Source organism: Salvelinus namaycush, chromosome 2 (assembly GCF_016432855.1).
Source record: "Salvelinus namaycush isolate Seneca chromosome 2, SaNama_1.0, whole genome shotgun sequence".
In the NCBI taxonomy this organism is placed as follows: Eukaryota; Metazoa; Chordata; class Actinopteri; order Salmoniformes; family Salmonidae; genus Salvelinus; species Salvelinus namaycush.
The window spans coordinates 72,214,048-72,241,433 of record NC_052308.1 but is presented as its reverse complement, the minus strand read 5'-3'; the positions used below and the strand labels follow the sequence as shown (position 1 = coordinate 72,241,433).

At 42.7% G+C, this 27,386-nt stretch overlaps 1 protein-coding gene and 1 long non-coding RNA gene across 2 annotated transcripts; both read right to left on the bottom strand.

Moving 5' to 3' along the window:
• Positions 1 to 851: 851 nt before the first annotated feature.
• Positions 852 to 4,344, bottom strand: LOC120017807. The gene is made up of 3 exons (XR_005472146.1): positions 4,242 to 4,344; positions 4,010 to 4,058; positions 852 to 902 (listed from the first exon to the last, which is right to left on the bottom strand). It is a non-coding gene; the product is annotated as an uncharacterized LOC120017807 (long non-coding RNA).
• A 924-nt stretch (positions 4,345 to 5,268) lies between these two features.
• On the bottom strand, positions 5,269 to 26,378 carry LOC120023315 (alpha-2-macroglobulin). Its single transcript, XM_038967338.1, has 7 exons — positions 26,320 to 26,378; positions 7,229 to 7,409; positions 6,696 to 6,852; positions 6,240 to 6,292; positions 5,874 to 5,894; positions 5,454 to 5,619; positions 5,269 to 5,357 (listed from the first exon to the last, which is right to left on the bottom strand). The coding sequence occupies exons 1-7, from the start codon at positions 26,376 to 26,378 to the stop codon at positions 5,269 to 5,271; spliced, it is 726 nt and encodes a 241-aa protein (XP_038823266.1).
• Between the last annotated feature and the right edge of the window lie 1,008 nt (positions 26,379 to 27,386).

The window sequence follows — 27,386 nt, the reverse complement described above, 5'->3', positions numbered from 1 at the left end:
GTGACTCGTATACTAAAAATGATTTAGGGAGCCAGTCTTCCTTTAATCTAAATGCTTGTCAGTTAAAGGATTCATTAAATGTATTTGCTCCTCGACAGATGGAAGAAGATGCCATTGAGGTCACACCTGCAACCCTTGAGACGTCTTCCAAGTGCTGAAGTAAAACAATGGAAATAAAGCTTTTCATTAGAACCCTTTTCTGGAGTATTTTGTCACTGAGGTGAATATTGTGAGGCAGTGTTCATCCTGGGGTACATGACGCAATGTGATTGGGGTACAGTAAACAGAGCAGCTCTCTGGAGGTATAGTTTCCATCTGTGCTGTTAATCAGGGTCGCCAACTGTACAAAGGTGTGAATGTTGTACTCAAATCAAATGTATTTATATAGCCCTTCGTACATCAGCTGATATGTCAAGTGCTGTACAGAAACCCAGCCTAAAACCCCAAACAGCAAGCAATGCAGGTGTAGAAGCACGGTTGCTAGGAAAAACTCCCTAGGAAGAAACCTAGAGAGGAACCAGGCTATGAGGGGTGGCCAGTCCTCTTCTGGCTGTGCCGGGTGGAGGTTATAACAGAACATGTTCATAAATGACCAGCATGGTCAAATAATAATAATAATAATAATCACAGTAGTTGTCGAGGGTGCAGCAAGTCAGCACCTCAGGAGTAAATGTCAGTTGGCTTTTCATAGCTGATCATTGAGAGTATCTCTACCGCTCCTGCTGTCTCTAGAGAGTTGAAAACAGCATGTCTGGGACAGGTAGCACGTCCGGTGAACAGGTCAGGGTTCCATAGCCGCAGCAGAACAGTTGAAACTGGAGCAGCAGCAAGGCCAGGTGGACTGGGGACAGCAAGGAGTCATCATGCCAGGTCGTCCGAGGCATGGTCCTAGGGCTCAGGTCCTCCGAGAGAGAAAGAAAGAGCATACTTAAATTCACACAGGATAAGTACTCCAGATATAACAAAATGACCCTAGCCCCCCGACACAAACTACTGCAGCATAAATACTGGAGGCTGAGACAGGAGGGGTCAGGAGACACTGTGGCCCCATCCGATGATACCCCCGGACAGGGCCAAACAGGAAGGATATAACCCCACCCACTTTGGCAAAGCACTGCCCCACACCACTAGAGGGATATCTTCAACCACCAAAGATCTCTGCCACAGCACAACCCAAGGGGGGGCGCCAACCCAGACAGGAAGATCACGTCAGTGACTCAACCCTCCTAGGGACGGCATGAAAGAGCGCCAGTGACTCAGCCCCTGTAATAGGGTTAGAGGCAGAGGGAACCGGCCAGGCAGAGACAGCAAGGGCGGTTCGTTGCTCCAGAGCCTTTCCATTCACCTTCACACTCCTGGGCCAGACTACACTCAATCATATGACCCACTGAAGAGATGAGTCTTCAGTAAAGACTTAAAGGTTGAGACCGAGTCTGCGTCTCTCACATGGGTAGGCAGACCATTCCATAAAATGGAGATCTATTGGAGAAAGCCCTGCCTCCAGCTGTTTGCTTAGAAATTCTAGGGACAATTAGGAGGCCTGCGTCTTGTGACCGTAGCGTACGTGTAGGTATGTACGGCAGGACCAACTCGGAAAGATAGGTAGGAGCAAGCCCATGTAACGCTTTGTAGGTTAACAGTAAAACCTTGAAATCAGCCCTTGCCTTAATAGGAAGCCAGTGTAGGGAGGCTAGCACTGGAGTAATATGATCCATTTTTTTTGGTTCTAGTCAGGATTCTAGCAGCCGTATTTAGCACTAACTGAAGTTTATTTAGTGCTTTAGCCGGAAAGTAGAGCATTGCAGTAGTCTAACCTAGAAGTAACAAAAGCATGGATTAATTTTTCTGCATCATTTTTGGACAGGAAATGTCTGATTTTTGCAATGTTACGTAGATGGAAAAAAGCTGTCCTTGAAACAGTCTTGATATGTTCGTCAAAAGAGAGATCAGGGTCCAGAGTAACGCCGAGGTCCTTCAGTTTGATTTGAGACGACTTTTCAACCATCACGATTAATTGTCAGATTCAACAGAAGATCTCTTTGTTTCTTGGGAGCTAGAACAAGCATCTCTGTTGTCTGAGTTTAAACCCAACTTTGGGTTCTCATCTCTTTTGTTCCTCAGTCTGTGACATGGCCCCCTGTAGTTGTGAAGGCCTGGTTCTCATCAGGGAACGGGTCGGGACTTTTTAACACTAAATGATAAACTTCTTACAAGGTATTGAGTCCTGGTTATGAGTTCCTGATGAATGGTGTGGACAAGGCAAGATGTGGTGGTAAACACCTCACAAATCAATGAGATTGACGACCCAACAGATACTCTAGAGCCCTACTGACAACACGACTCGCATCTCGTTCATAGAATTTAGTATGCAAACATACTGGGATTAAGCGTGTGCTGCTGAAAAGCAGTGTTTATGACCTGACAAGGGGAAAGAAAAGACGTGTTCTGGGTTGTCTCCTGTACATGCTGAGCTGTCAAACTAAGCAATCGCTCTACTTTCGACGGCGGTACAATACCAGATGTTTCGGTTCAGAAGATTTAGCAAGCCCTCTTGATTGGACAGTACGCAGGAATTCTTAAACAATAGTGAACACAAATATATTACCATGTAAATTGTTCTCATGTTTCATGAGCTGAAATAGAAGATCCCAGAAATGTTCCATACGCACAAAGAAAGCGCTCAAATTGTGCACAAATTTGAGCATTTTGACAAGGTAATCCAGCCACTTGACAGGTGGGGCTGATGACACGCGTACACCTTGTGCTGGGGACAGTAAGGCCACTAAAATGTGCAGTTTTGTCGCAATGCCACAGCTGTCAAGTTGAGGGCGCGTGCAATTGGCATGCTGACTGCAGAAATGTCTGCCAGAGCTGTTGCCAGAAAATTGAATCATTTCTCTACCATTTCCCGCATCCAGTGTCATTTTTAAAGAATTTGCCAGTACTTCCAACCGGCCAGCCCAGGAACTCCACATCCGGCTTCTTCATCTGCAGGATCGTCTGAGACCAGCCACCTGGACAGCTGATGAAACTGGAATATTTCTGGCTGTAGTAAAGCCTTTTCGTGGGGGGGAACATTCTGATGGTCTGGCTCAGGGCCTATGCTCTCCCATGGCTGTGCCCCTGCCCAGTCAAATGAAATCCATAGATCAGGGCATCATTTATTTCAATTAAATGCTTTCCTTATATGAACTGTAACTCTGGAAAATCCTTGAAGTTGTTGCATGTATATTAATGGATAATATCAACCCACTTCAGTGGTAACTTAAGGGTGCAATGATATCAAGTGTATTCTATCCATAAACTCAGATTAGGACCCTGACAGTCAGTTGGATCCAGTAAGGCAGTGGTCACCAAACCACCCTGTAGTCTCCTGGGGGAACTCAATCACTTGTGGCACTGAGTAACGGGGTTATACACTCGCATTGTTAATTCCACATCTTAGGCACTCTGGTATATCTGCAAGGACTGTCAGTGGTCGCTATTAGTTTTTGGAACAGAACATTTAAGTGCTGATTATTGTATGGGACAATATGCAAACGTGTTTGAAATCATTTGAAAAAAACAATTGAGTACATTTGTTTTTCAGTTTGATAAATATGAAAATATAATGAATTGGTTATTAGTTGATGTAAAAAAAAAAATGAAATGTAATGATTTGAAGGTAATTTTGGGTTGGGGTTGTGAAATTCTAGTAAAATAAATGGGGTCTGCAGAAATTCGGTCCAAAAATGGTCTCCCTGCTAAAGAAGTTAATACCACTGGGCTAGTAGGAGTTAGTACCAGTCATTTCACATCAGTCAAGGGAAGTGACACGTGCACACTGGGAGGAAGGAGAGAGTTTGGGTAACCCCAAACCAAGCTCCAGCTTAACCCTGGAGGTCTTGGGGGAGTGTGGTGAGCGAGGTGACCCAGCTGTAGGCCTCTTGGCTGGGGAGGCTTGATGGGTGGAGGGACAGCTGTGCTGGTTCAGACACACAGAGCAGAGAGGATTGACAGGTAGACACACCTGTTGACCAAACCCCACCAGCAACCAGTTGATCTCACTCCATAGATCCCTGTGTCAGGGAAGAGAGAGGAAGATCATCAATCACCATCCCCATCTTCATCAAAATCATGTCAGACAGAAATCACAAGGCCAAATGTTCCCCTTTCCTGCTGTAAGGGATCTGATTGGTCAGTGACTGGTTAACGAGTGACCTGATGGGTCAGAGGTACAGGAAGTGGTGTTGTCTGGTTACCTTGGTAACCAGTCTTCCAGGGCCTTGCGTGTCTCCTCTGGGTTCTTTGTCCCACCTCTCGTCCATCCCAGCCGGTTGGAGATACAGTGGACGTGCGTGTCCACGCCTACACACACACACACACAATAAAAAAAAAAAAATTAAAAAACTTGACCCCTGCTTTACCAGGTACAGGCTGCCTATACGTGTATCTGATTTCAATTCACAACAAGACAAGTGTCAACTTCCTACATCCAGTTACCATATTAAAAACATGAGACCTAAAGGCTTGTGCATTCCTGCATGCTTGAAGTCACTCATTTAACACGGTCAATGAATCTGGACCTGTATTCATAGAGCCTCAGAACGGGATCCGTTTTAACTACAGATCATAATGAACAAGGTCACATGTCAGGGTGGGACATGATCCTAGAACAGCAATCCTAATCTGAGACGCTTTATGACCGAAGAACCAGCTGCTCATGTAAAATGCCACCGTACATAATCTCAGGGATTGTAGCAGTATTTTAAGACATTGAGCAGTAGCATGTCATTAATGTAGACCACATGCATATTTAAGGATTTTATATTTAAACAAGTGTATTTGAGCATCCTCAAATGCATAACAATTTCCAAGTGTATTATCAAATTAAGCTACAGTACTAGCACAGGCTGCTGCCTACAGACTTGAAATACTGGTCACTAATAATGCTGACATACCTTGCATTACTCATCTTGTATGTATATACTGTATTCTATACCTATACCTCATTCCATTCCTTAGATGTGTGTATTAGGCATTTGTGAAATTGTTACATATTGCTGCACCCGCACCATGTACTAAACACGTGTTGTAACCAATAAAATGTCATTTACTTGTATTTTCAAAGATCCAAATGCTTACTTTGAACTGTGAAAGTAAATGAAATACTTCTAATAGTATTTCAACCCAGGTCTGCCTCAGCGTAATGAGATTATTAATGACATGTGTAACTCCACTACATCCCCTTGTAACTACAGTACATTGCAATTCACCAATAGTGTTTACTCACTTTGCACACACTTTCACTTCATACTCTTCCTGAACAACGCTGATCTTGTCCGTGAGGTTCATTTGGATCTCAAACTTGGGCAAAACTACAGATAAAAAGAACAGCAGTCAACTCCAGAATGTTCCAGGGTTGTGATGCATTGATTCAACATTACCAAGCATGAAAGAGAAACTCCACCTACCATACTGTTCTACCTTGAAGTTGTGGTAGATTTTCTCTTCACCAATCCACACTACAATGGTATAGGATCCTACAGGTGCTTCAGAGTTCAGGGGGTGAGAAAGCTGCAGAATGCTGCCACTGGATGTAGTGTTGACCCACTGTCCAATCCGGTTGTGATTAACATCCTGTTGGGTCATAGGAAGGGGAACGTTCAGCAGGACACAACGATGTGGAAAGTTCACAACAGTATACAGGACAAGGAGTCAGTTCTATCTGCAACATTCATCTACTGAAGGGGGCCCAGATCACAATGCTGATAGGAAGTATTTAGCTAACTCCTACAGTAGGTGGATATGAGGACCTAGCTAGCTGGGGGAGTCATAATGCTGCAGTCTTTACACTGACAGTCAACATAAAGTCACACTAACAAGGATCTTACCTCAAGTTCCACAATGTTGTACTGTGAAGGGCAAAGACAAGAGATGGAGTTGTTAATGAAACATGAACCCAATGCCAAAACAGAGGCGCATAGCTGTCTACAACTATAGGAACTAGACAGGTGATTGGCTTGGTCACTTAACGTAAACATCACATGTAGCATTTGCAATTCAATCTCAGGAAGAGATGATCCCATTCATTCCAATCTGACCTATATGAATGGAAGCCCCATGTCCTGGCTGGTTGAGTGCTGTACATAATACCAGACTGCTATGTCCATCACAGTATTGTGACACTTCTGCATCTTGGTTTGAAATAGTAGAGACGGACTTAAAATACTATTGTCAATCGTATATTTTCAACTCACCAGCTGATTGACGGGGCTAAAATGGGTATCCAAGGTGACGACTCTAAAATGCACTGTAAAAAGCCAATGACAAGACGAACAATAAGAATATTAGAAGCATCATTTCAGACAACATAATCCCAAGGTTCCCAGATTCCCATCCTGATTCCAGTAATCTTTCACGTTTCCCTCTACAATCCTCATAAGCCACGCATGACTCGTTAGAACAGACTGGGGAAGAGCATTGCCAGCAATGATAGTGTTCTTCCTTCAGATTTCAGTCTGACAGTACTTCATTGTAATACGGTTACAGCCTCAAATAAACAAAGGGAACATGGTGGGGTCGTGGAAAACTGTTGATATCAAAATGGGGTCAGGGGTCCAAAAAGGTCAAAGCACCGGAGTAAACCATTACAGAACATGCCAACACCTAATTGTCCTGTTTCTTAGCAACCAGACTACCGGCTGTAACATTACCCGGTTGTCCTGGGTTGTAGATTGGTTTGTCCGTTTGGATGAACGTCATGGGGCTGTAGGGTTTGATCATGACCCTTCTCTCCTCTGTGGATAGAAATGTTTCCCCTCGAACCTCCACCTTAAAGTTCTGCACTTTGTCGCTCTTCACATGAGGGGCCTGTCAGGGACGGAAACAGGGCAACACCGGTGAACTAACGGACCGATAACATAGGACATTAAAAATGTGGTGCCGTGTGGCCCAGCTGGTAAGAGCGTGCCACTAGCAACTTCAAGGTAGAGCGTTTAACTCCTGCAGGGATCCCATTATGCATACTGTAAGTTACAAATATAAATTGTCTCGATAGTATATACTAGCATTCAATCAAAACCTGCTACAAATTGGCACCTGAATCACAGAAGAGTTCTGGTAGGCCACCACATTTCCCATAAAATAAGCTGGCATTACACAAAGAACCTAAGCGATGCATCACAGCTGAGCAGTACAGTACACTCTTATTGGAATGGCTCTAGATGTCCACCAGTGCTGGGCTGACCTGAAACTGGAAACAGCGGTGAAACTCTTGGTCAGAACTCTGGTGGAGAAGTCTCTTGTTCTGCCCGTCGGCCATCAGAGATACGGTCATGACAAGGGTCTCGTTGGGCTGCAGAAGGCTGGCACAAAGCTTGGCCTCTGAGCCTGCCTGGATCACTGCAGGAATGGCTACCAGGTAAACCCTACAGAGAACACACCCGGCAACAGGAAAATCACTACCCAATGACAGGATACCGCCAAACACAAAGCCAGGTGAAATACACAGGGGGATAAAGATCTGCAGAAAGGGTAGATTAAAAATTGCTCTAAATCTGCTCTGACAGAGAACATTAAACCCAGACGAGAGAAGCAAGTCTGATCATTAAATTCTAACTTGTGAGTGCAGATTGACTTACGGTCTTGGAGTCTCTTGACAGACACAAAGCCACTGAATGCAGGCAAAGAGTATCCATCTCCAAACCTGAAGCCCAGGAAGAACCATGACTAAAGGAGAAGAATAAACCACCAAGTCTGTTATGACCCAGTATTCCTACATGGAAGACCTGCCTACTGCAAGTTCATTTCCTGTCATTCTACCATTGGGCAAAGAATTTAACAATTGTATGATCCATTTCATGCAATTACACCAATTTTGCAAATGGCCAGAAAGAAGTGGCCAATTGCACTTTTATTTCCATCAATTCTAGATATTCCCCCATGACTATGCCATTTTAATGATGAGTGAGAGTGACTAACAAATCAATGTTAGTCTAGTGTGCATAGTCTACTATGTTACTAAACCCATTTAGAGTGCATTTGCATTTGGTATAGCCTGTAAAAGATCAGATGAATGTCAAAAATGTTAGGCGTTAATTTATTAGAAGTTAATCGCCGCCCTGTTATGGGAATAATGATTGCACCACAAAATGCCACAACAGCTGTGGTCTATGTATACTCACCACCGCGATTTGTATATCGATTTAGAAATGAGACGACTCGGTCACGTCCTCTTAAATATCCTGCAGGTGCGCGGCTAGTTCCGGATTTGTTTTCTGGTTACTAAGTGCGCACACCTGCCGGATATTGAAGGCGTTCGATTAGGCTGAACCGGGGTGCACGTGAACGGGCAAAACCGGTAGGGAGGAGCGCCTTCTCAAATGGAACAGTAATCTGCGCTGCCCGGTCATAATAGTGTAAGAAATTGTATTAGATATTGGTAACTTGTTTTAACAACTTCTCAACATTAGCTATAGTTGACACAACATGCACACACCCCCTCTTTCGCTTGGACATATGCTGATCTTATTAGACGACAACCACCGACACACACAACTCCCCTCCCCCATGACAATCACAGACACACACAACTCAAGGTTGGAGCACAAGACAAAGGACTGTGGGAAGAGCCAATGGAATGTCGACATCAGGCCTGATCAGGACTACCCAAGACCCAGATCGACCAATCGGAAGGCCAGACTACCAGATCAACCTACTTTGCTTGTTGCCTATATAAAACTGTACAACTGTTTAAACTGCCTCTTTTCCTGACGATTCCATACGAATCAGACAGAAGGAGCCGTGCTGCACGCTTTGCCTAATATTTTTACACTTGAATAAACCTGCCTTATTATACAATTATCCACCTCGTCCTATGTCTCCACTTGTTCTCCTGTCTCCAGTAAACGTTTTATCAACAGAAACTTGGTAAGCAGAGGATGGTAATTAGACACCTTTGATTTCGGTCCATAGAAAATTGATCAGACAGGAGACGCGTGGGAGAAAGATTCCAGAAGGAGAGGTGACCTGTTTTGAAGGAGAATCGCGATTCAACTCACCCAGGAAACTGATCAAAAGAGCTCGAAACTAAAAGGTGAGCAGATGCCTGTTTAATCAAAATCTGTATATTGTATTATAGCCAATATCTAAATTCAATGATCAGAAGTACTGTGGTGAGTGTGAATTGTTGCTAAATTTATGTGGAATTGTTTAGAATCTAAGGCATTGTGTAAAGATATTTGCGAAGTATAAAATCAAGTCGTATTAGTAATCTGGAACTAGTTGAATTATTCTTCAACTAGGAGTATCGGGGATAAATCTAAGCTTGATGCTGTTCAAGTCGAATTAGTAATCTGGAACTAGTTGAATTATTCTTCAACTAGGAGTATCGGGGATAAATCTAAGCTTGATGCTGTTCAAGTCGAATTAGTAATCTGGGGCTAGTGGACATGGCACCCCACTAGGAGCATCGGTGATAAATCTAAGCTTGAACTAGGAGTAATGGTATTAAACCTGAAACTCAAAGTGTTGAAATGTAATGTAGTCTGTTCAAGTCGTATTAGTAATCTGGGGCTAGTGGAAATGGCACCCCACTAGGAGCATCGGTGATAAATCTAAGCTTGGCGTATCGGGATTCAAGTTGCATTAGTAATCTGGGACTAGTCAAAATATTCTTCAACTAGGAGCATCGGTGATAAATCTAAGCTTGAACTAGGAGTAATGGTATTAAACCTGAAACTCTCCAAATTAATGTGAGTGATTGAACGTTCCACGAGACCGATTGCTACTAATTAGCCATATGCTAAGTTGAGGCTGTGTTGAAGTGACCGCCGAGTCTACTGTGAAGCAGTTATTTTCTGTTGAGAAGTTGACCTGATTTTTCCCTCTCGTGCTGTTGGTAAATCCTTAAGGGTTAGAATTAATTTGACAATTATTTTAGAAGCGCTAGAATATACTAGTATATTGTCCCCAAAGGAAATTTCTGAAATGTTTTGGCAAAGTATTTAATTAATCGAAAAAGTTCAAATTAATCGAAAAAAGTTAAAAGCAATAATAACTTTCGAATAAAAGATCCTATAATTGTCATTCCAATTATATAAGGAGCGCTTGAATTAATTAGTATATTGTACCAAAAGGACAGTTCTGAAATATTTTGCCAAAATATTTAATTAATTGAATAAGCGAAAAGCAATAATAATTTTTGAATATAAGTACCTAAAATTGTCATTCCAATTATATCAGGAGCGCGTGAATATATTAGTATATTGACCCAAAAAGATATAGCTGAAATATTGTTGGAAAACGAAAATAATTCATCGAATACACGGTAATAAAATTCTTTGTGCACGCGGGTCGGACACGAGATTGGTGGGTGTTAGAGCTAAGGATACATCGCTGGTTTCGATCAGTGACGGGCTAAAAGTATACAAAGATATTAATAGACCCAGACATAGCTTAACGACAAAATGACCACGACTATCGTCCCCAAACACAAATTCAATGAATACTTAGATCAGAGAATGGAAGACAGAGCAGGGGGGAGAATAGAATATAAAGCCATTAAAAAGATCTGGGAAAAAGTGAGGCTAAAATGGACGCAAGAAGGTTACCTTACTGGTACGGCCCCATCAAAAGGGCAACTCCTCACTATGGAGAAAGAATTAGGGGAAGCAGTAAAAGAAGGGATAGAAAGTGAAATTGAAAAGAATAAGAGTCACTTATTTAAGAAGGAAGGAACAAAGCATAGGGAAAAAGCAGAGGCAGAACTAAAAATAGGCATGTGGGCGATTGAAGAAATGAGGAGAGCACTCCCTTACAGGAAACCTGATACGATGGGGGTGGTCACTGGAGCACCAACTGACACCAAAGAGGGCAGGCCCAACAATAATGACGCCCCACCTACCACCACAGCAGCCCCATCGGCCCCAACCCATCTCAGGGGCACTGTGGGGTTAATGGCACTTCCCCAGGCTCAGTTCAACTCCCATGTGCATCACCACATCACCCAATACAATAAGGATAAGGGAGGGGCTGAAACACAAATCCAGTCCCTACAGGTACAACTTTTGAAACTACAATTGAAAGAGGCCCAGAAAGGAGAGAAACCCAAGAAACAGATGGTGGCTGAAGACCAACAAGAAATCTCACAAATTATTGAAAAAACTGTTTCCCGAATGATACAGCAACAACAACTACCCATCTTCACCCAGCAGGGACCATCTATACACCCACCCCAGGAGCAGCCATTCCAACTGCCGTATGCCTACCCGCTTCAGCCATACCCTTTGTCGGAACCACCTCTACAACCCTACTACCCACTACCACAATCAAACTATTCACCCACATGGGGACAGCCCCAGAGGTACTCTGGATCTTATGGAAGCTGTCATAATTGTAAACAAGCTGGGCACATGGTGCGACAGTGTCCGCACCCAATAACCCCGGCCCAAAGCCAGTTTCTGGCCAATAGGGGACGAGGATACGCCCCTAGACTAAGAGGGGGAGAGTAGAGTGTTGATGTATCACTCCTACAAACTGGACCACATTGAACTAGGACAAACCATATGCTCCAGGTATGTAGCTGCAGTGGCAAAAGCTATTGAAAAACAGCCCACTTGGTAATGTGCCATCCATTAGAAATCCACACCCACCATGGAGTTGCAGCATATCTGATGAGCAAAGAATTCACGTTCAGCGCTGAAAGAAAAACGAAAATCCAGAATAAATGCACACAATCACACATCACATTTGTCAACACTGACAAAAACATGGAAGACGCACTCAATGCTGAAGAAGGTCTACCCCACTCCTGTGCAGAAAGAGCTGCACAAGAACTGAAACTGAGACTTGACCTGGGGAACGAACCACTCACCAACCCGGACCTATGGTTATACACAGATGGATGCTGCTATAGAGGAGAGGAAGGGAACATAGCAGCATACGCAGTGGTGCAGCAGCTCCCGGATAGATCACATGTGACTTTGGAATCTGCCATCATCACACAACCTGCATCAGCCCAGTTAGCTGAAATCATAGGTTTGACACAAGCTCTGGAAAGAGCTGAAGGAAAGACTGTAAACATCTACACCGACTCAGCGTATGCTCATGGAGCAGTCCATACTGATGGACCACAATGGGTTAGACGCAACTTCACCACCACAGGAAGCCTGCCAATCAAACACAAGACACAGATGGAAAAACTGATTAAATCAGTCTCACTACCTAAGAAGGTGGCCATCCTGAAGTGTAAAGGACATCAACAACTGAAAAACAGAGTCAGCGAGGGAAATGATGCAGCTGACAAAGCAGCCAAGAAAGCTGGTGGATACACCCCGAGACAAATGATACTTCAGATCCAACCAGCTCGGACTGAGCTCACAGGGCAACACATAAAAGAACTCCAGTTTTCAGCAGGACACTATGAATACTCAGTATGGGGACAGAAAGGGGCCACCAAAGGACTTGATGAACTGTGGAGATGCCATGATGGCAGACTAGTGGCCCCTGCAAACCTCTGTCCAGAACTAATACGAGAAGCTCATGGGCCCACACACGAAAGCAAACTGAAGACTTTACAGAAGGTGTCCCACATCTGGTGGTACCCCCACATGAAAGACATGACAGATTTGTTTTGTGACGAGTGTAGCATTTGTGGTAGCCACAATCCAAAGAAACCATATCAAACGCCCATGGGTTCATACCCAGTCCCAAATGCTTGTTTTCAGGACATCAGCATAGATTACACAGATATGGGGCAAGACAATGTGACAAATGGAAAAAGGCACCTGTTAGTTATGGTAGACAGGTTCTCTAAATGGGTTGAGGCAATACCAACAGCAAGGGAGGATGCAAAATCGGTCATTAAGTGGCTGCAAACCGAACTCATACCAAGGTATGGAGTTCCAAGGCAAATCCGATCCGACAAACGGGTCCCATTTCAGTAACTAACACCTGAGACAGGTGAAGGAAAGATTGGGTATTGTGCACAAGTTTGGGTTAGTGTACAGGCCACAATCTCAAAAGTCTCGTGGAACGTGCCAATCAAATGTATGTGCAGGTTTGAAGTTGATTTGGGTTGAAGCCCTGCCCCTGGCGTTGCTGGCCATGAGAGCCTCTCCAGGTGCAGGCACCCATCTCTCTCCTCATGAGATAATGGTTGGAAAAATTATGCTTGGTCCACCAAGGAAGGGAGGTCATATGCCCGCCCTTGATGTATAACAAATTGTAATGTCTGATAATTGACGGAACTTTCTGCAGCTCTCTCCAAACAGATTCACAAGGTCCAAATGGGGGAGTTGACGGGAGATCCGCCATCACTGAAGGTAAAAATTGGTGACTGGGTGGGGTAAAAGTCCACAAGAGAAAGTGGCTGGAACCCAGGTGGACTGAACTGTACGAAGTGAAGGAGGTTACTTCACACTCAGTTCAGGTCAAAGGTAAATCAGGCGCACCTTGGCACCACCTCACACATTGCACTCCAGCTCCAATTCCTTCTAGAACACTGACAGAAGTCAGAGCTGATTTAAACAGCTAAATTCGATTTTAAATTAAGACATTCCTGACTCAGGGGATGCGGCATCAAACTCCGCCTCCCCTGCAAAAAGAAACCTCGCCCAGTTAGAGGGACATTTCTCCCTCCCTGGGCAAGACTAGGGATATCTGGCCCCTTATTTGTGATATTCCTACTGATATTTGGGGTGTCCCTGGGCACTTTCACATGGTTAATAGAATAACTATAACCGGATCCCCATGGATGTATGTCACGGACACTCTAGTCTAACTAGGTAATAACAGATTAAAAAATAAATCAAAATTTGTAAAACAACAGTTAAAATAAGAAACTAATATGGCTCAAATTGAGAAGGTTGAATAAGAGTGGGTGGAGAGCTGTGCAGTGAATGGACAGAAGATGGCAGTATTGCAGCACTCAACGGTCTCCCAGCCGACGGGGAGCCTGGTTGAGTGCTGGTGACATAATTTTGTTTTTTGCAGTAAATGTTTAGGATAAGGGTTTCCGTGTTCCCAGAGACAAGATATCTTAAAAGAATACACTCATATTGGAATAGGAGTTTTACTTTCTGAGTTTTATTTAGGTAAGGGACTTTGAGAAGATAAAGGGTTCTTTTGGTATGTCTGGATATGGTATGGAACACGAATGTAGGTGTAACCTTTTGACCTATTTTTCTATTTTCGTTGCATTTTCCGGTGACTTGATCACTCACGGGGAAATGTAGTGAGAATAATGAATTTGTGTCATTTGGGATACTAGTTTTGAGGTAAATTGATTATAATAGAGTTTATAACTCTTGACCATAAGGTAAGCATTTGTATTGGCCATTAGAAGATAGAGATAGGTTTATTAAGGTTATGTAAGGACTTTAGAGATTGACACTATAAGACATGTTGTTATTTTTAAATCCATGATTTCAGATAAAGTCAAAATAGTGAGACACTTAGTTAATATTGCAAAGGAACACATAGTTGTTATTGACTATTATTAAAAAAGGGCAGACAGAGGGGTCTACCCCGCACTGTTGAGACCTTGAAGGTTTGAGAGCAGAGTGAAGAGGGTGGACCAGGAAATGAGCAAGGTAGGCTGTGAAATAAGATAGGAGAGAAAGGGTTTAACATATATAAGCAGCACAGATACATTTCAAAGTAGATAAGTCACTTGACAGAGAATTGGAAAAGAATAGATATGAATGTACGCCCAAGGGAGAATTGGATATGCGGCGAATAAAAGGGACGTTCCTATAATATGATGTACTAAGTCATTATTTAGAGTAGGTAAGGTTGATACCTGGCCAGAGCCAGGTATCAAACGGGGGAGGGTACATTGTGGTCAAGGATAGGATGGGGCCTATTGGATAATAAACTTATTTAAAATTAAAAATTTCTAGCTAAAAAATAGGCATAGAAGTTAAATATATAATCAGAAAGAACAAATGAGAAACTGTTTGTTAACCAAACCTGTATGTTAAAGATTTTATGCATTGCAGGTGAATTAAGGGAGAAGGTGAATCACTCGACCTGGGGGCATATCGCACTTGGAGGGTGAGACACACTGACACTGCCGAATGATCACAGAGTTAAGGAGAAGAACCGTTGCTAATAGAGCTCGGGGATCAACTCCTTAATGAAGAATCCCTGACCCCGACCTCTCAACACTGTGTACGTTCATAGAAGTGAAAGTGTTGTTTGATCTCTGGCTGATGATGTGTTCTCTGGGAGAGGGTGGGGTTTTACAGGACTGCTTGTAGTCCTGAGCTGTCTGAATAGGATACGATGGGGATGTTACCATCGCAGTGCTGCCAGAACCACCACCAGTTCCAAAGGACCAGGGTTCAGCCGGCCTCCTCCACCACTTCAAGACCAAGTCCCACACCACCACCTAAGCTCTCCAATCCGGTACAGATAATAAATATAAAAGACATCTCAGATAGTGAACATTTGGGGACGGAAACTGGTTATGAGGAAAGGGAGAATATGTGGTTGGCCTACAAAACACTTAATAGAAAGGACTGTGTCGTATGTGGACATGCCAGACCTATTCTGGCTGCTCACCCATTTGTCCTAAGTAATGGGGAAGGTTGGATGTGCATATTGGAAAGTTCAAGTCAAATTCAACTCTGTGTAAAACTCTGAGTCTTGTGTTCCCAGAAGTCCCTCCCCAGAAGGTACCGTGGGGAGTTAAGGCACATGGGGGATATAAAAGCTGTATCACTGGTACAGGTAGAGGTATAGACTATGGGAGGCTCCCTACTACTACCTGCATCACTAATGCCACTATTAACTAGAGGTGTTGCTGATGTATGGTGGATGTGTGGACCTCCCAGGCGGTTGACCCCATTTTTGAAAGGAAATTGTCGTTGCACATGTGTTTTGGCCAGTCTGATACCACCATTGCCTATTATTGAGGTTATAGCTAACCAACTTCTGGGAGTTGCACATGACACAGAGACTCGGTACCAACCCAGGAGACGGCAGAAACGTGACGCTCCTTGGTCCGAGGGTACAGATAACATTCACACCAACCTGTTGGGGTCCCAATAGGGGTCCCCCACGAATTCCAGACATTAAACAGGAATGATGGCCTGTGGCATCTGATGCCCATCATTGGCCCAGCTATTGTTGATGCTAAACAAAATGTCTGGATAAATTATATCTACTATAATTAATGATGATTTGTTAAACACACCCACACAGCACTTACAGGGATGGCTGAACAATTGGATGCTACCTCTAAAACCAGTAGACACAATAGACTAACACTGGACATAAGTCTGGCCAACCAGGAAGGTGTATGTAAAAAGATTGTAGAACAGTGTTGCACGTTTGTTCCTAACAATACTAGTCCGGATGGGAGCATTTCAAAAGCTCTGAGTGGGTTGGCGAGGTTATCAGTGGAGATGGAGGGTCTTGCAGGTGTGGAGGAGAGTGGACTGTTCCCCTGGCTGGGTGGTTGTTTTGGTAAGTACACTGCAATGATGATTACTGGATTTCTGACACTAGTTGTTGTTTTTCATTTTTGTGTTGCCTGTATCAAACCTTGTTTGAAGAAGTTTGTTACAGATGTGGCAAGGGCCTCTGGTATGATGCCGCTGCTTGATGCTCCAGTAGGAGAGGCTGATACGAAAACAAGCTTCCGCAGGAGAGTGGGCTTGACAGAGGAGGACCTTTGGTTTGCTGTAGTTGATGTTGTCGAATGAATAAAAAGTGATGTTTGTCCTCCCTGTTGTGAAGGTTTGAAGTTCCCGGGTGGCGACGAGCCCACCTGGTACAGGTTGTATAGAGGGATGGACCTGAGGGTTTAACATATTCTCGTTTTTTGGGTTACTAATGTGTGGTTGGCCACTCCAGGTGTAGTTATTGGAGTGGTCTCCTTTTTGGTCCTAGCTCTTTTACGACTCAACTTACATTGATGATATTGGTGTCCCTAGGGGGTGCTAGATGAATATAAACTGGTGGACCAAGTGACAGCTGGGTTTAAATCTTCTGTCTGTTGGTGGTGTACAGTTAATAAAAATGTGGACAGAATTAACTACATTCATTTTAATGTCCAGAAACTGGGCAATTGGACTCAACAAGGCTTTGAGGCGGTCCAGGGAAAATTGGCAGCTATCCTAGTATCTATTTCCGTTTTTGCAGGCATTCTTGTACTTTGTGGATGCTGTTGCATTCCATGTGCGCGGACGCTTGCTAGCCGTGTTATCACTGCCGCCATAGACCCTAATCAGGAAAGGGCCCAAATGTTCCCATTGCTTGATGATGGGGAAGCTGGACCTGTCTATCTATTTGAGGACTAAGATACTTTTATGTCACGTCTCTTGTGAGACGTGAAGAGGGGGAATCAAAATTTGTCTTCTGACAAATTTTAACTAGTTTATTCACGTCTATAAGACGTGAAGAGGGGGATTTGTAAGAAATTGTATTAGATATTGGTAACTTGTTTTAACAACTTCTCAACATTAGCTATAGTTGACACAACATGCACACACCCCCTCTTTCGCTTGGACATATGCTGATCTTATTAGACGACAACCACCGACACACACAACTCCCCTCCCCCATGACAATCACAGACACACACAACTCAAGGTTGGAGCACAAGACAAAGGACTGTGGGAAGAGCCAATGGAATGTCGACATCAGGCCTGATCAGGACTACCCAAGACCCAGATCGACCAATCGGAAGGCCAGACTACCAGATCAACCTACTTTGCTTGTTGCCTATATAAAACTGTACAACTGTTTAAACTGCCTCTTTTCCTGACGATTCCATACGAATCAGACAGAAGGAGCCGTGCTGCACGCTTTGCCTAATATTTTTACACTTGAATAAACCTGCCTTATTATACAATTATCCACCTCGTCCTATGTCTCCACTTGTTCTCCTGTCTCCAGTAAACGTTTTATCAACAATAGTCAACAAGGCGGCATGGTGCATCGTTCAGGATCATACATGTCTTTATCGTTCAGGATCATACATGTCTTTATCGTTCAGGGTCATACATGTCTTTATCGTTCAGGATCATACATGTCTTTATCGTTCAGGATCATACATGTCTTTTTCGTTCAGGATCATACATGTCTTTTCGATCAAATGTTTTCCAATATTGGCAAGGCAGCTAAAGCACATAATGGGGATTGTATGAAGACCGAACACTTGGGCCTATGACACGCATATGAAACTATCCTAAATCATTACTCCTTGTTTTGAACCGACTTCGCCTTTTTAGCGGCACCTGGCTCATGCCGGAAGGCAGCCCGGTTACAAAACGAATGCAATCCCGTATCACCATGTGCAAACTCCTCCCGGGGCAGATCATTGTAGGCCGATATAAACCCTGAATTGCTTACACTATTGATGCGTTCGTATCCAAGTGGGAAGTGGGAAATTACCACAAAGGACTGGGTAAAATCCACTTGAACGGCCCTCCTCCAACTGGTAATTACTAGTGGGAAACTCCTCTATCATCCCGAGCTCCCACTTCTCCACACGCCGACCTCTGATGTCACCTACTACTGAAATTACCTCGAGAACTTTCAGGAGTTAAATGCAACAACAAACCATTGTTTATAAAAACCTATCTATACTAAACAAACATATAAACACAACATGCAACAATTTCAAAGATTTTGCAGAGTAACAGATCATATGAGGAAATCAGTCATCTGAAATAAATTAATTAGTCCCTAATCTATGGATTTCACATAACTGGGCAAGGGGTGGGCCTGAGAGGGCATAGGCCCACCCGCTTGGGAGCCAGGCCCTGCCAATCAGAATGAGTTTTTCCCCACAATAGAGCTTTATTACAGACAGAAATACTCCTCAGCACTTTACTTGTTGCGTTTATATTTGTGTTCAGTGTATTAATATGGTTTTTGAACACTAATTGGTTTACATGCATGATGGCTTTACTTTTAGTTTATGGTTTGCACAGCTTGTTGGCCATTAGCCAATCAGTGTTTTTCTCAACGAGTTCAAAGCACGTTAATGCATCCAACTGGTATTTACGACTTCACAACTGGTAAATTCCCACCTCCCATTTGTTTACGAACCAGGCATATGTATTGGCCATTGAGACAAGTATGGGTAACTGCATACTTGGGGAGATTCTTGCTTGAGCAAAAGACCGTCCCTCCGTCCTCTCTGCTCCGTGACCCAGAACCGATAAGTGGTCGAGTGGTCCAGCAGTGTGTCAGTTCGTTAGTTGGCAAACGGAAGAGTGTCCTCGCCTCCTCAATAGCCACCTTTCATTGAGGATAGTCATGTGTTTCCTACTGCAGAAGTGTTTTGAAACCTGCCAAACCCAGTTTGAATCAGCTTTTGTTTTGTCAGAGGAGAAAAACACTATTTATCCTTTTATCTATAACATGGCAGGTTAGGAGAACTAACATAGCAGGTTAGGATAATTAACATGGCAGGTTAGGAGAACTAACGTAGCAAGTTAGGAGAACTAACGTAGCAGGTTAGGATAATTAATATGGCAGGTTAGGAGAATTAACGCGGCAGGATAGGAGAATTAACTTAGTAGGTTAGGAGAATTAACTTGGTAGGTTAGGATAATTAATATGGCAGGTTAGGAGAACTAACGTAGCAGGTTAGGATAATTAATATGGCAGGTTAGGAGAATTAACTTGGTAGGTTAGGAGATTTAATATGGCAGGTTAGGAGAACTAACGTAGCAGGTTAGGATAATTAATATGGCAGGTTAGGAGAACTAATGTAGCAGGTTAGGATAATTAATTTAGTAGGTTAGGAGAATAGCTAATATGCTACACTGGCTTATCAAGTTGTGCAGCCCAATCAGCCACTCAAAACTTTCTTTAGTGGCAACAAATCTACCCAATTAGCTGCTTCGCTTTCAGTACACACACTTCTGTTGATCCACCCACATCTTTCGTAACGCCTACTTTCAGACACACTGCACATGGGAAGATCTCAATTGCATATTCCTCACGTCCTCTCTCCTCCTCAAAACCCATTGGATGAGAAAGCCAAAGGTCCCTCCCCTCTGACCTTTTCCCCCAATGGGTTTTGAGAAGGAGACGAGGAAAGAGGACGCGAGGAGTATGCAATTGAGCTCTTCCCCATGACTCCATTGAGATCATAGAGAATAATAGAGAAATCCCCATATCGTTCCCATTATGGCGTCTGTGAGCGCACGGGCAGAGCCATTGAGGCAATCTCCAATTTGCTGTAGTCAATTTTTTTATTCTAAATCAACATCAAATGTATTTACATCAGCAGAAACACTTCAAATAAGGGCTGTGTTTCGTATAGGCTTACCCCGGCGTGATGTTTTAATAACCGTGTAAATTTCTCTCGGACAAGTTGACTTTTATCAATATATTCGTCTCTATTTACTCTCAGATTCAAAGATGCTAATTAGCATCAAAGTAGACATCATGCAAAACTACAAATCCCAAGAAGCTCCTGCACGTCATCTCTAGCTGACACCTTTGCTAACATGTATTGTGTCAATTTAAATCTTGCACAAGACAGTTCACAGAATTGTCCATTTAAAGACATTTATCCAATTTATTCATGACTAAATTTAGCTAACATTAGATAGTTAATCCAGAGATTCTTAAATGTTCCTCGTTTCAGCAGTCTGGTCCAGATCATCATGGCACCTGTAGTTCTTTATGATAACCATTTCCTTGTTTGACCACTAGGTTTTATGGGTATTATGACTAATACTGTGGTACTCTATAGCGTCTGTGACAGCATGAGGCAATATCCATTTTGAAGTAGTAAATTTTCTTTCTCACGATTGGCTGTCCTGGTAGGACATCACTCCAACATGGTCACCAGGAGTGATCAGCCAATGAAGTTGGAAGTCCCACCCAGTTGAGTACATAAAAATGGTGGAAGCTCTGAATGGTGCTGCCCATGCTATACAGCCTTTTGGCCACTAGAGGCCTCTATCATTCTCTATGCTTTGAAACCACTGGTCTACCATATTGGCACACCCCAGTCGGAGCATTCCTCCATAGGAATGAATGGAATTCTACAGTATTTTGATTAAAGGTTTCAAGGACAAAATTACATGTATTTAAGTATTTTGTTGTTATAGTCGGGGCCGTAACATTAGTAATAAAATATACATATACTTTAAGGAAAATTACAGTAATTTTTTTTCTGTAAATATCATATTACTTTTTACAACAACAACAAAAATCTATTAGAAATGTGCTCTTTATTTTGTGGCATGGTGTGAAATGCATTTATATAACTGTTCCCCAGGTGGTGCTGCTGTACAGTGGGTCAGAATAAGACACTTAGGAGACTATTGCCTATTATTCCTATTACTTGGTCTTGGTTCTGTTTTTTAGAGTCTTGGTTCTGTTTCTTAGAGTCAATGTTATGCTATTCCTGTGTTCTGAAGAGGGTTGGATGAGTATTCCTGTGTTCTGAAGAGGGTTGGATGAGTATTCCTGTGTTCTGAAGAGGGTTGGATGAGTATTCCTGTGTTCTGAAGAGAGTTGGATGAGTATTCCTGTGTTCTGAAGAGGGTTGGATGAGTATTCCTGTGTTCTGAAGAGGGTTGGATGAGTATTCCTGTGTTCTAAAGAGGGTTGGATGAGTATTCCTGTGTTCTGAAGAGGGTTGGATGAGTATTCCTGTGTTCGAAAGCGGGTTGGATGAGTATTCCTGTGTTCTAAAGAGGGTTGGATGAGTATTCCTGTGTTCTGAAGAGGGTTGGATGAGTATTCCTGTGTTCTGAAGAGGGTTGGATGAGTATTCCTGTGTTCTGAAGAGGGTTGGATAAGTATTCCTGTGTTCTGAAGAGGGTTGGATGAGTATTCCTGTGTTCTGAAGAGGGTTGGATGAGTATTCCTGTGTTCGAAAGAGGGTTGGATGTGTATTTTTCCCTACTATTTGATTCTATAGCATCCAACAACTGTAGGCCTATTGGTCTAATCCATCATGGAAGAGTCCCCTATACACAGTTATACTTCATCTCGGGTAACCCACAACTAAAATCTTGCGTAATTTGATCAGAAGCACCATTTATGTTTACATAGTCCATCCACGAGAGATTATTATAACATAATTATAATAACCTAAACATGTGTGATTAGGCAGTAAGAGCTCTGATGAGTATCCAGGAAGCAAACATCCTGGAAGGATATTTACCCTCGTCCTACATCAACTATTTACTTCAACTATATTGACTTAGTTTTCCACTGAATCTCACTGATAGGACTGTATAGCCACTGCAGCCCGGGAGACACAATAAGGACACTGCAGCCCGGGAGACACAATAAGGACACTGCAGCCCGGGAGACACAATAAGGACACTGCAGCCCGGGAGACACAATAAGGACACTGCAGCCCGGGAGACACAATAAGGACACTGCAGCCCGGGAGACACAATAAGGACACTGATGACCTGCAAAACAATTAATCCAAATCTAAAACTTACCTAAAACCTAACCCATCTTTTAACCCTAACCCAACTTTTAACCCTAACCCAACTTTTAACCCTAACCCAACTTTTAACCCTAACCCGACTTTTAAAGCTAACCCGACTTTTAAACCTAACCCAACTTTTAACCCTAACCCAACTTTTAAACCTAACCTAACTTTTAACCCTAACCCAACTTTTAAAGCTAACCCAACTTTTAAAGCTAACCCAACTTTTAACCCTAACCCAACTTTTAAACCTAACCCAACTTTTAAACCTAACCCAACTTTTAACCCTAACCCAACTTTTAAACCTAACCCAACTTTTAACCCTAACCCAACTTTTAACCATAACCCAACTTTTAACCATAACCCAACTTTTAACCCTAACCCAACTTTTAAACCTAACCCAACTTTTAAACCTAACCCAACTTTTAAACCTAACCTAACCTAATTGTACCCCTGTGTAGACTTTAAGAACACTAGGTAGCCATTTGAATAGCCCACTCAACCCTGTGTAGACTTTATCAAACACTAGGTAGCCATTTGAATAGCCCACTCAACCCTGTGTAGACTTTATCAAACACTAGGTAGCCATTTGAATAGCCCACTCAACCCTGTGTAGACTATTAAGAACACTAGGCAGCCATTTGAATAGCCCACTCAACCCTGTGTAGACTTTATCAAACACTAGGCAGCCATTTGAATAGCCCACTCAACCCTGTGTAGACTATTAAACACATTTATACAACAATAGCCTGTTCATTTAATGCTATTTCTTACCTACAGACTACACTCTAAAAGGTAAAGGTTCCTGGAGTATCCTTTAGGGGTTCTTCAAGTTGAAACTGTGGGGGAACCCCTTTAAGGTCTTTAAAGAACCCCTTTTAATGGATCCTCCAAGAACCAGAATATTGTTTTAACTATTATTATTAATACGCATAACAATAACAACAACAACACAATATTTTAGTTCTCAGTGTTTATTATGATTTTAATGGCAAAGCAAAATAAATAAAAAATCTAAATATGAGGTAAAGTCCCAGCAGAGCCCCAAGTCCAATGGGTTTGTCCTCTGGTGTGTTGATGGTAATGTGTTGACGTTCTCCGTATCCATAGCGATAATGATTTAGCAGTGAATGGTGATCGAACAGGTTTCCTGTAGGGAGGGTGAAGTCTGTGAATCCCCCAAATAGTCATTATACAGATGATTAACACAACATGCACACGACAGTATTCATACCTTGGTTTCTGTGGTGAATGTGAATGAAAAGCTGTTTTGATAATGGTTTTCATTCACACACTTTGTCCATAATGTAGAGGCCTTTGGGATATTCATTGAAGAGGTAATGGAGGAAGATGGTACGTGATCTGCATAACATACCAATACCTATTGACATACATTTTTATGCGTCCTCGTCTGTATACCTGCAGACACAGACACAAAAGTGAGCAGTTCAGTCATCTGCACCTAATACAGCTAGCCTTCAACATATTCTTATAGCCTACAGTACATATTCTTATAGCCTACAGTACATATTCCTATAGCCTACAGTAAATATTCTTATAGCCTACAGTACATATTCCTATAGCCTACAGTAAATATTATTATAGCCTACAGTACATATTCTTATAGCCTTCAACATATTCCTATAGCCTACAGTACATATTCTTATAGCCTACGGTACATATTCTTATAGCCTACAGTACATATTCTTATAGCCTACAGTACATATTCCTATAGCCTACAGTACATATTCCTATAGCCTACAGTAAATATTCTTATAGCCTACAGTACATATTCTTATAGCCTACAGTACATATTCTTATAGCCTACAGTACATATTCTTATAGCCTACAGTACATAGTCTTATAGCCTACGGTACATATTCTTATAGCCTACGGTACATATTCTTATAGCCTATGGTACATATTCTTATAGCCTACAGTACATATTCTTATAACCTACAGTACACATTCTTATAGCCTACAGTACATATTCTTATAGCCTACAGTACATATTCCTATAGCCTACAGTACATATTCTTATAGCCTACGGTACATATTCTTATAGCCTACAGTACATATTCCTATAGCCTACAGTAAATATTCTTATAGCCTACAGTACATATTCTTATAGCCTACAGTACATATTCTTATAGCCTACAGTACATATTCTTATAGCCTACGGTACATATTCTTATAGCCTACAGTACATAGTCTTATAGCCTACGATACATAGTCTTATAGCCTACAGTACATATTCCTATAGCCTACGGTACATATTCTTATAGCCTACAGTACATATTCTTATAACCTACAGTACACATTCTTATAGCCTACAGTACATATTCTTATAGCCTACAGTACATATTCTTATAGCCTACAGTACATTTCTTATAGCCTACAGTACATATTCTTATAGCCTACAGTACATATTCTTATAGCCTACGGTACATATTCTTATAGCCTACAGTACATATTCTTATAGCCTACGGTACATAGTCTTATAGCCTACAGTACATATTCTTATAGCCTACAGTACATATTCTTATAACCTACAGTACACATTCTTATAGCCTACAGTACATATTCCTATAGCCTACAGTACATATTCCTATAGCCTACAGTACATAGTCTTACCTCTTTGTTGATTGATATCCACTGAATTGTGTCCAGTTTCTTTTTTTAGAAAGATTTGCACAAATGTGAAAAGATAGATGGCATCATCATAAAACAATATTAATTCAGATCATACAAGGGACAAAACTTACCTTACATTGAAGAGATCTTTACATTCTTCAGTTAAGTTCCTGCACCTGCTGTCCTTTCAAATTCAAATTCACATGTTTCAGTTGGGCAGTTAGGTTCCTGCAAGGACCCCCAACAACTAAGGAGGTTCCACGAGGAACCCCACCTCCTGTGGGGTTCTTAGAATAACCTTTTTGGGCGCCATTTTCAGTGTCAAGAACCCTAAGGTTCTTCAAAGAACGTTGAGGATCTTAGAAGAACCCTTGTTGAACCCCTAATTGTTTGTGTACTCTCTGTCTCTCTCTATCTCTCTTTTCCTCTCTCTCTCAGCCTGTCTTCCTCTGTCTCTTTCTTTCACAGCCAACAGATGAGGAAGACTTCCCTTTAATCCAGGTCGCAATCATCAAACTACCTGCCTGTTGCGGCTCCAAGTAGAAATTGCTCATAGACACAGATCTAGGATCAGATCACCCTCCCTCAACCCCGACCTTAACCATTAGACTGGGGTGTGCAAAACTGACCTTAGATCAGTGTATCCAGACTATATAACGGGAAATAGATGTATTATCAGGCGTGGGACTCGGGCAGCAGGTATATAAGCGCTTCATGGATCTCTTTTAGCCTATATGGGCAATGTATCATCATATTTCTCCCAGGAGTGTTTGTACAGCGGAGTGAGTCGCGCTGTACAGGTGCGAACAGAACGGAACGCAGAGGCACCTGTTGCTATTCGTCATTGCCACTGTAGCGCGGAGTGGGACAGGATCGCCTTCTCTCTCTCTCTCTCTCTCTCTCTCTCTCTCTCTCTCTCTCTCTCTCTCTCTCTCTCTCTCTCTCTCTGTCTCTCTCTCTCCTCTCTCTCTCCTCTCTCTCTCTCTCTCTCTCACACACACACACACACACACACACACACACGGGGATTTAGGCTACTGTGTGTGTGTGAAGCCGCTATTCCTTAATCTTTGATCTTCTGGATAAACCCTCGGGTAGGCTCGAGGTAATCTACGGTAATTTAACTAACGACAGTGTCCTAGTTGAACAACTTTCCGGTTATCTTTTTTCCAGCCCCGGGGACTGGAGGTTAGTGTTAGACTGTATGCTGCTATTTCGGATTGATTGACATCTCTCCTCCTGTTGAGTAGCCAACATGTATATTTCTTTCCTTTTACTTTGTGGTTTGGATACTTTTGTCTGTGTTCAGCACAGTCACACCAATGCGCATCATCATGGTGAAAGGGGAGTTTTGGGCCGCGGATGTCTGTGATCGTTCCTTCGGACTGAAATTCCCGCCCTACCTGGGCTAGGTAGCCTAACCTAACCTGGTTCCCGGTTTGAGGAACTTCAGATTTTCATCGGACTCTAGATTTCTCACACGGACATTCTATAGAATGGAGTGGGAGCTGAGACCACGGCTTTGTTTCCTAACGAAAGGGCCGCGCGGGTACGGCTTTCACCTTCACGGCGAGCGGAATAAAGGCGGACAGTTCATACGGAAAGTGGTACCCGGTTCGTCCGCGGAGCTTTCGGGGCTGCGCGCGGGGGACCGGGTCGTGGAAGTGAACGGGGAAAACGTGGAAGACGAGACGCACCATCAAGTGAGTGCTCTCTCTCTCAAATCAATGTCAATTCAAAGGGCTTTATTGGCATGGAAACATATGTATACATTGCCAAAGCAAGTGAAATAGATAATAAACAAAAGTGAAATAATCAGAAATGAACAGTAAACATTACACTCACGAAAGTTTCAAAATAATAGAGACATTTCAAATGTTATATTATGGGTATGTACCATGTTGTAACGATGTGTAAATAGTTGAAGTACAAAGGGGAAAATAAATCAACATAAATATGAGTTGTATTTACAATGGTGTTTGTGCTTCACTTGTTCCACTTTTCTCGTGGCAGAAAGTGCAGGAAGTGCAGCTCAGTTTCCACCTCATTTTGTGGGCATTGGGCACATAGCCTGTCTTCTCTTGAGAGCCAGGTCTGCCTATAGTGGCCTTTCTCAATAGCAAGGCTACGCTCACTGAGTCTGTACATAGTCAAAGCTTTCCTTCGTTTTTGGTCAGTCACAGTTGTCAGGTATTCTCTCTCTTTTGTCTCTCTCTCTCTCTCTCTCTGTGTGTGTGTGTGTGTGTGTGTGTGTGTGTGTGTGTGTGTGTGTGTGTGTGTGTGTGTGTGTGTGTGTGTGTGTGTGTGTGTGTGTGTGTGTGTGTGTGTGTGTGTGTGTGTGTGT

Excerpts from the sequence above, each read along its gene's own strand:
- LOC120023315 (XM_038967338.1), bottom strand. The coding sequence starts at position 26,378 with ATGATGATGCGCATTGGTGTGACTGTGCTGAACACAGACAAAAGTATC. Across the intron at positions 6,293-6,695 it reads CTACAACCCAGGACAACCGG|TGCATTTTAGAGTCGTCACC; the intron begins GTAATGTTACAG and ends GGCTTTTTACAG. Across the intron at positions 5,895-6,239 it reads TTAGCCCCGTCAATCAGCTG|TACAACATTGTGGAACTTGA; the intron begins GTGAGTTGAAAA and ends TGCCCTTCACAG.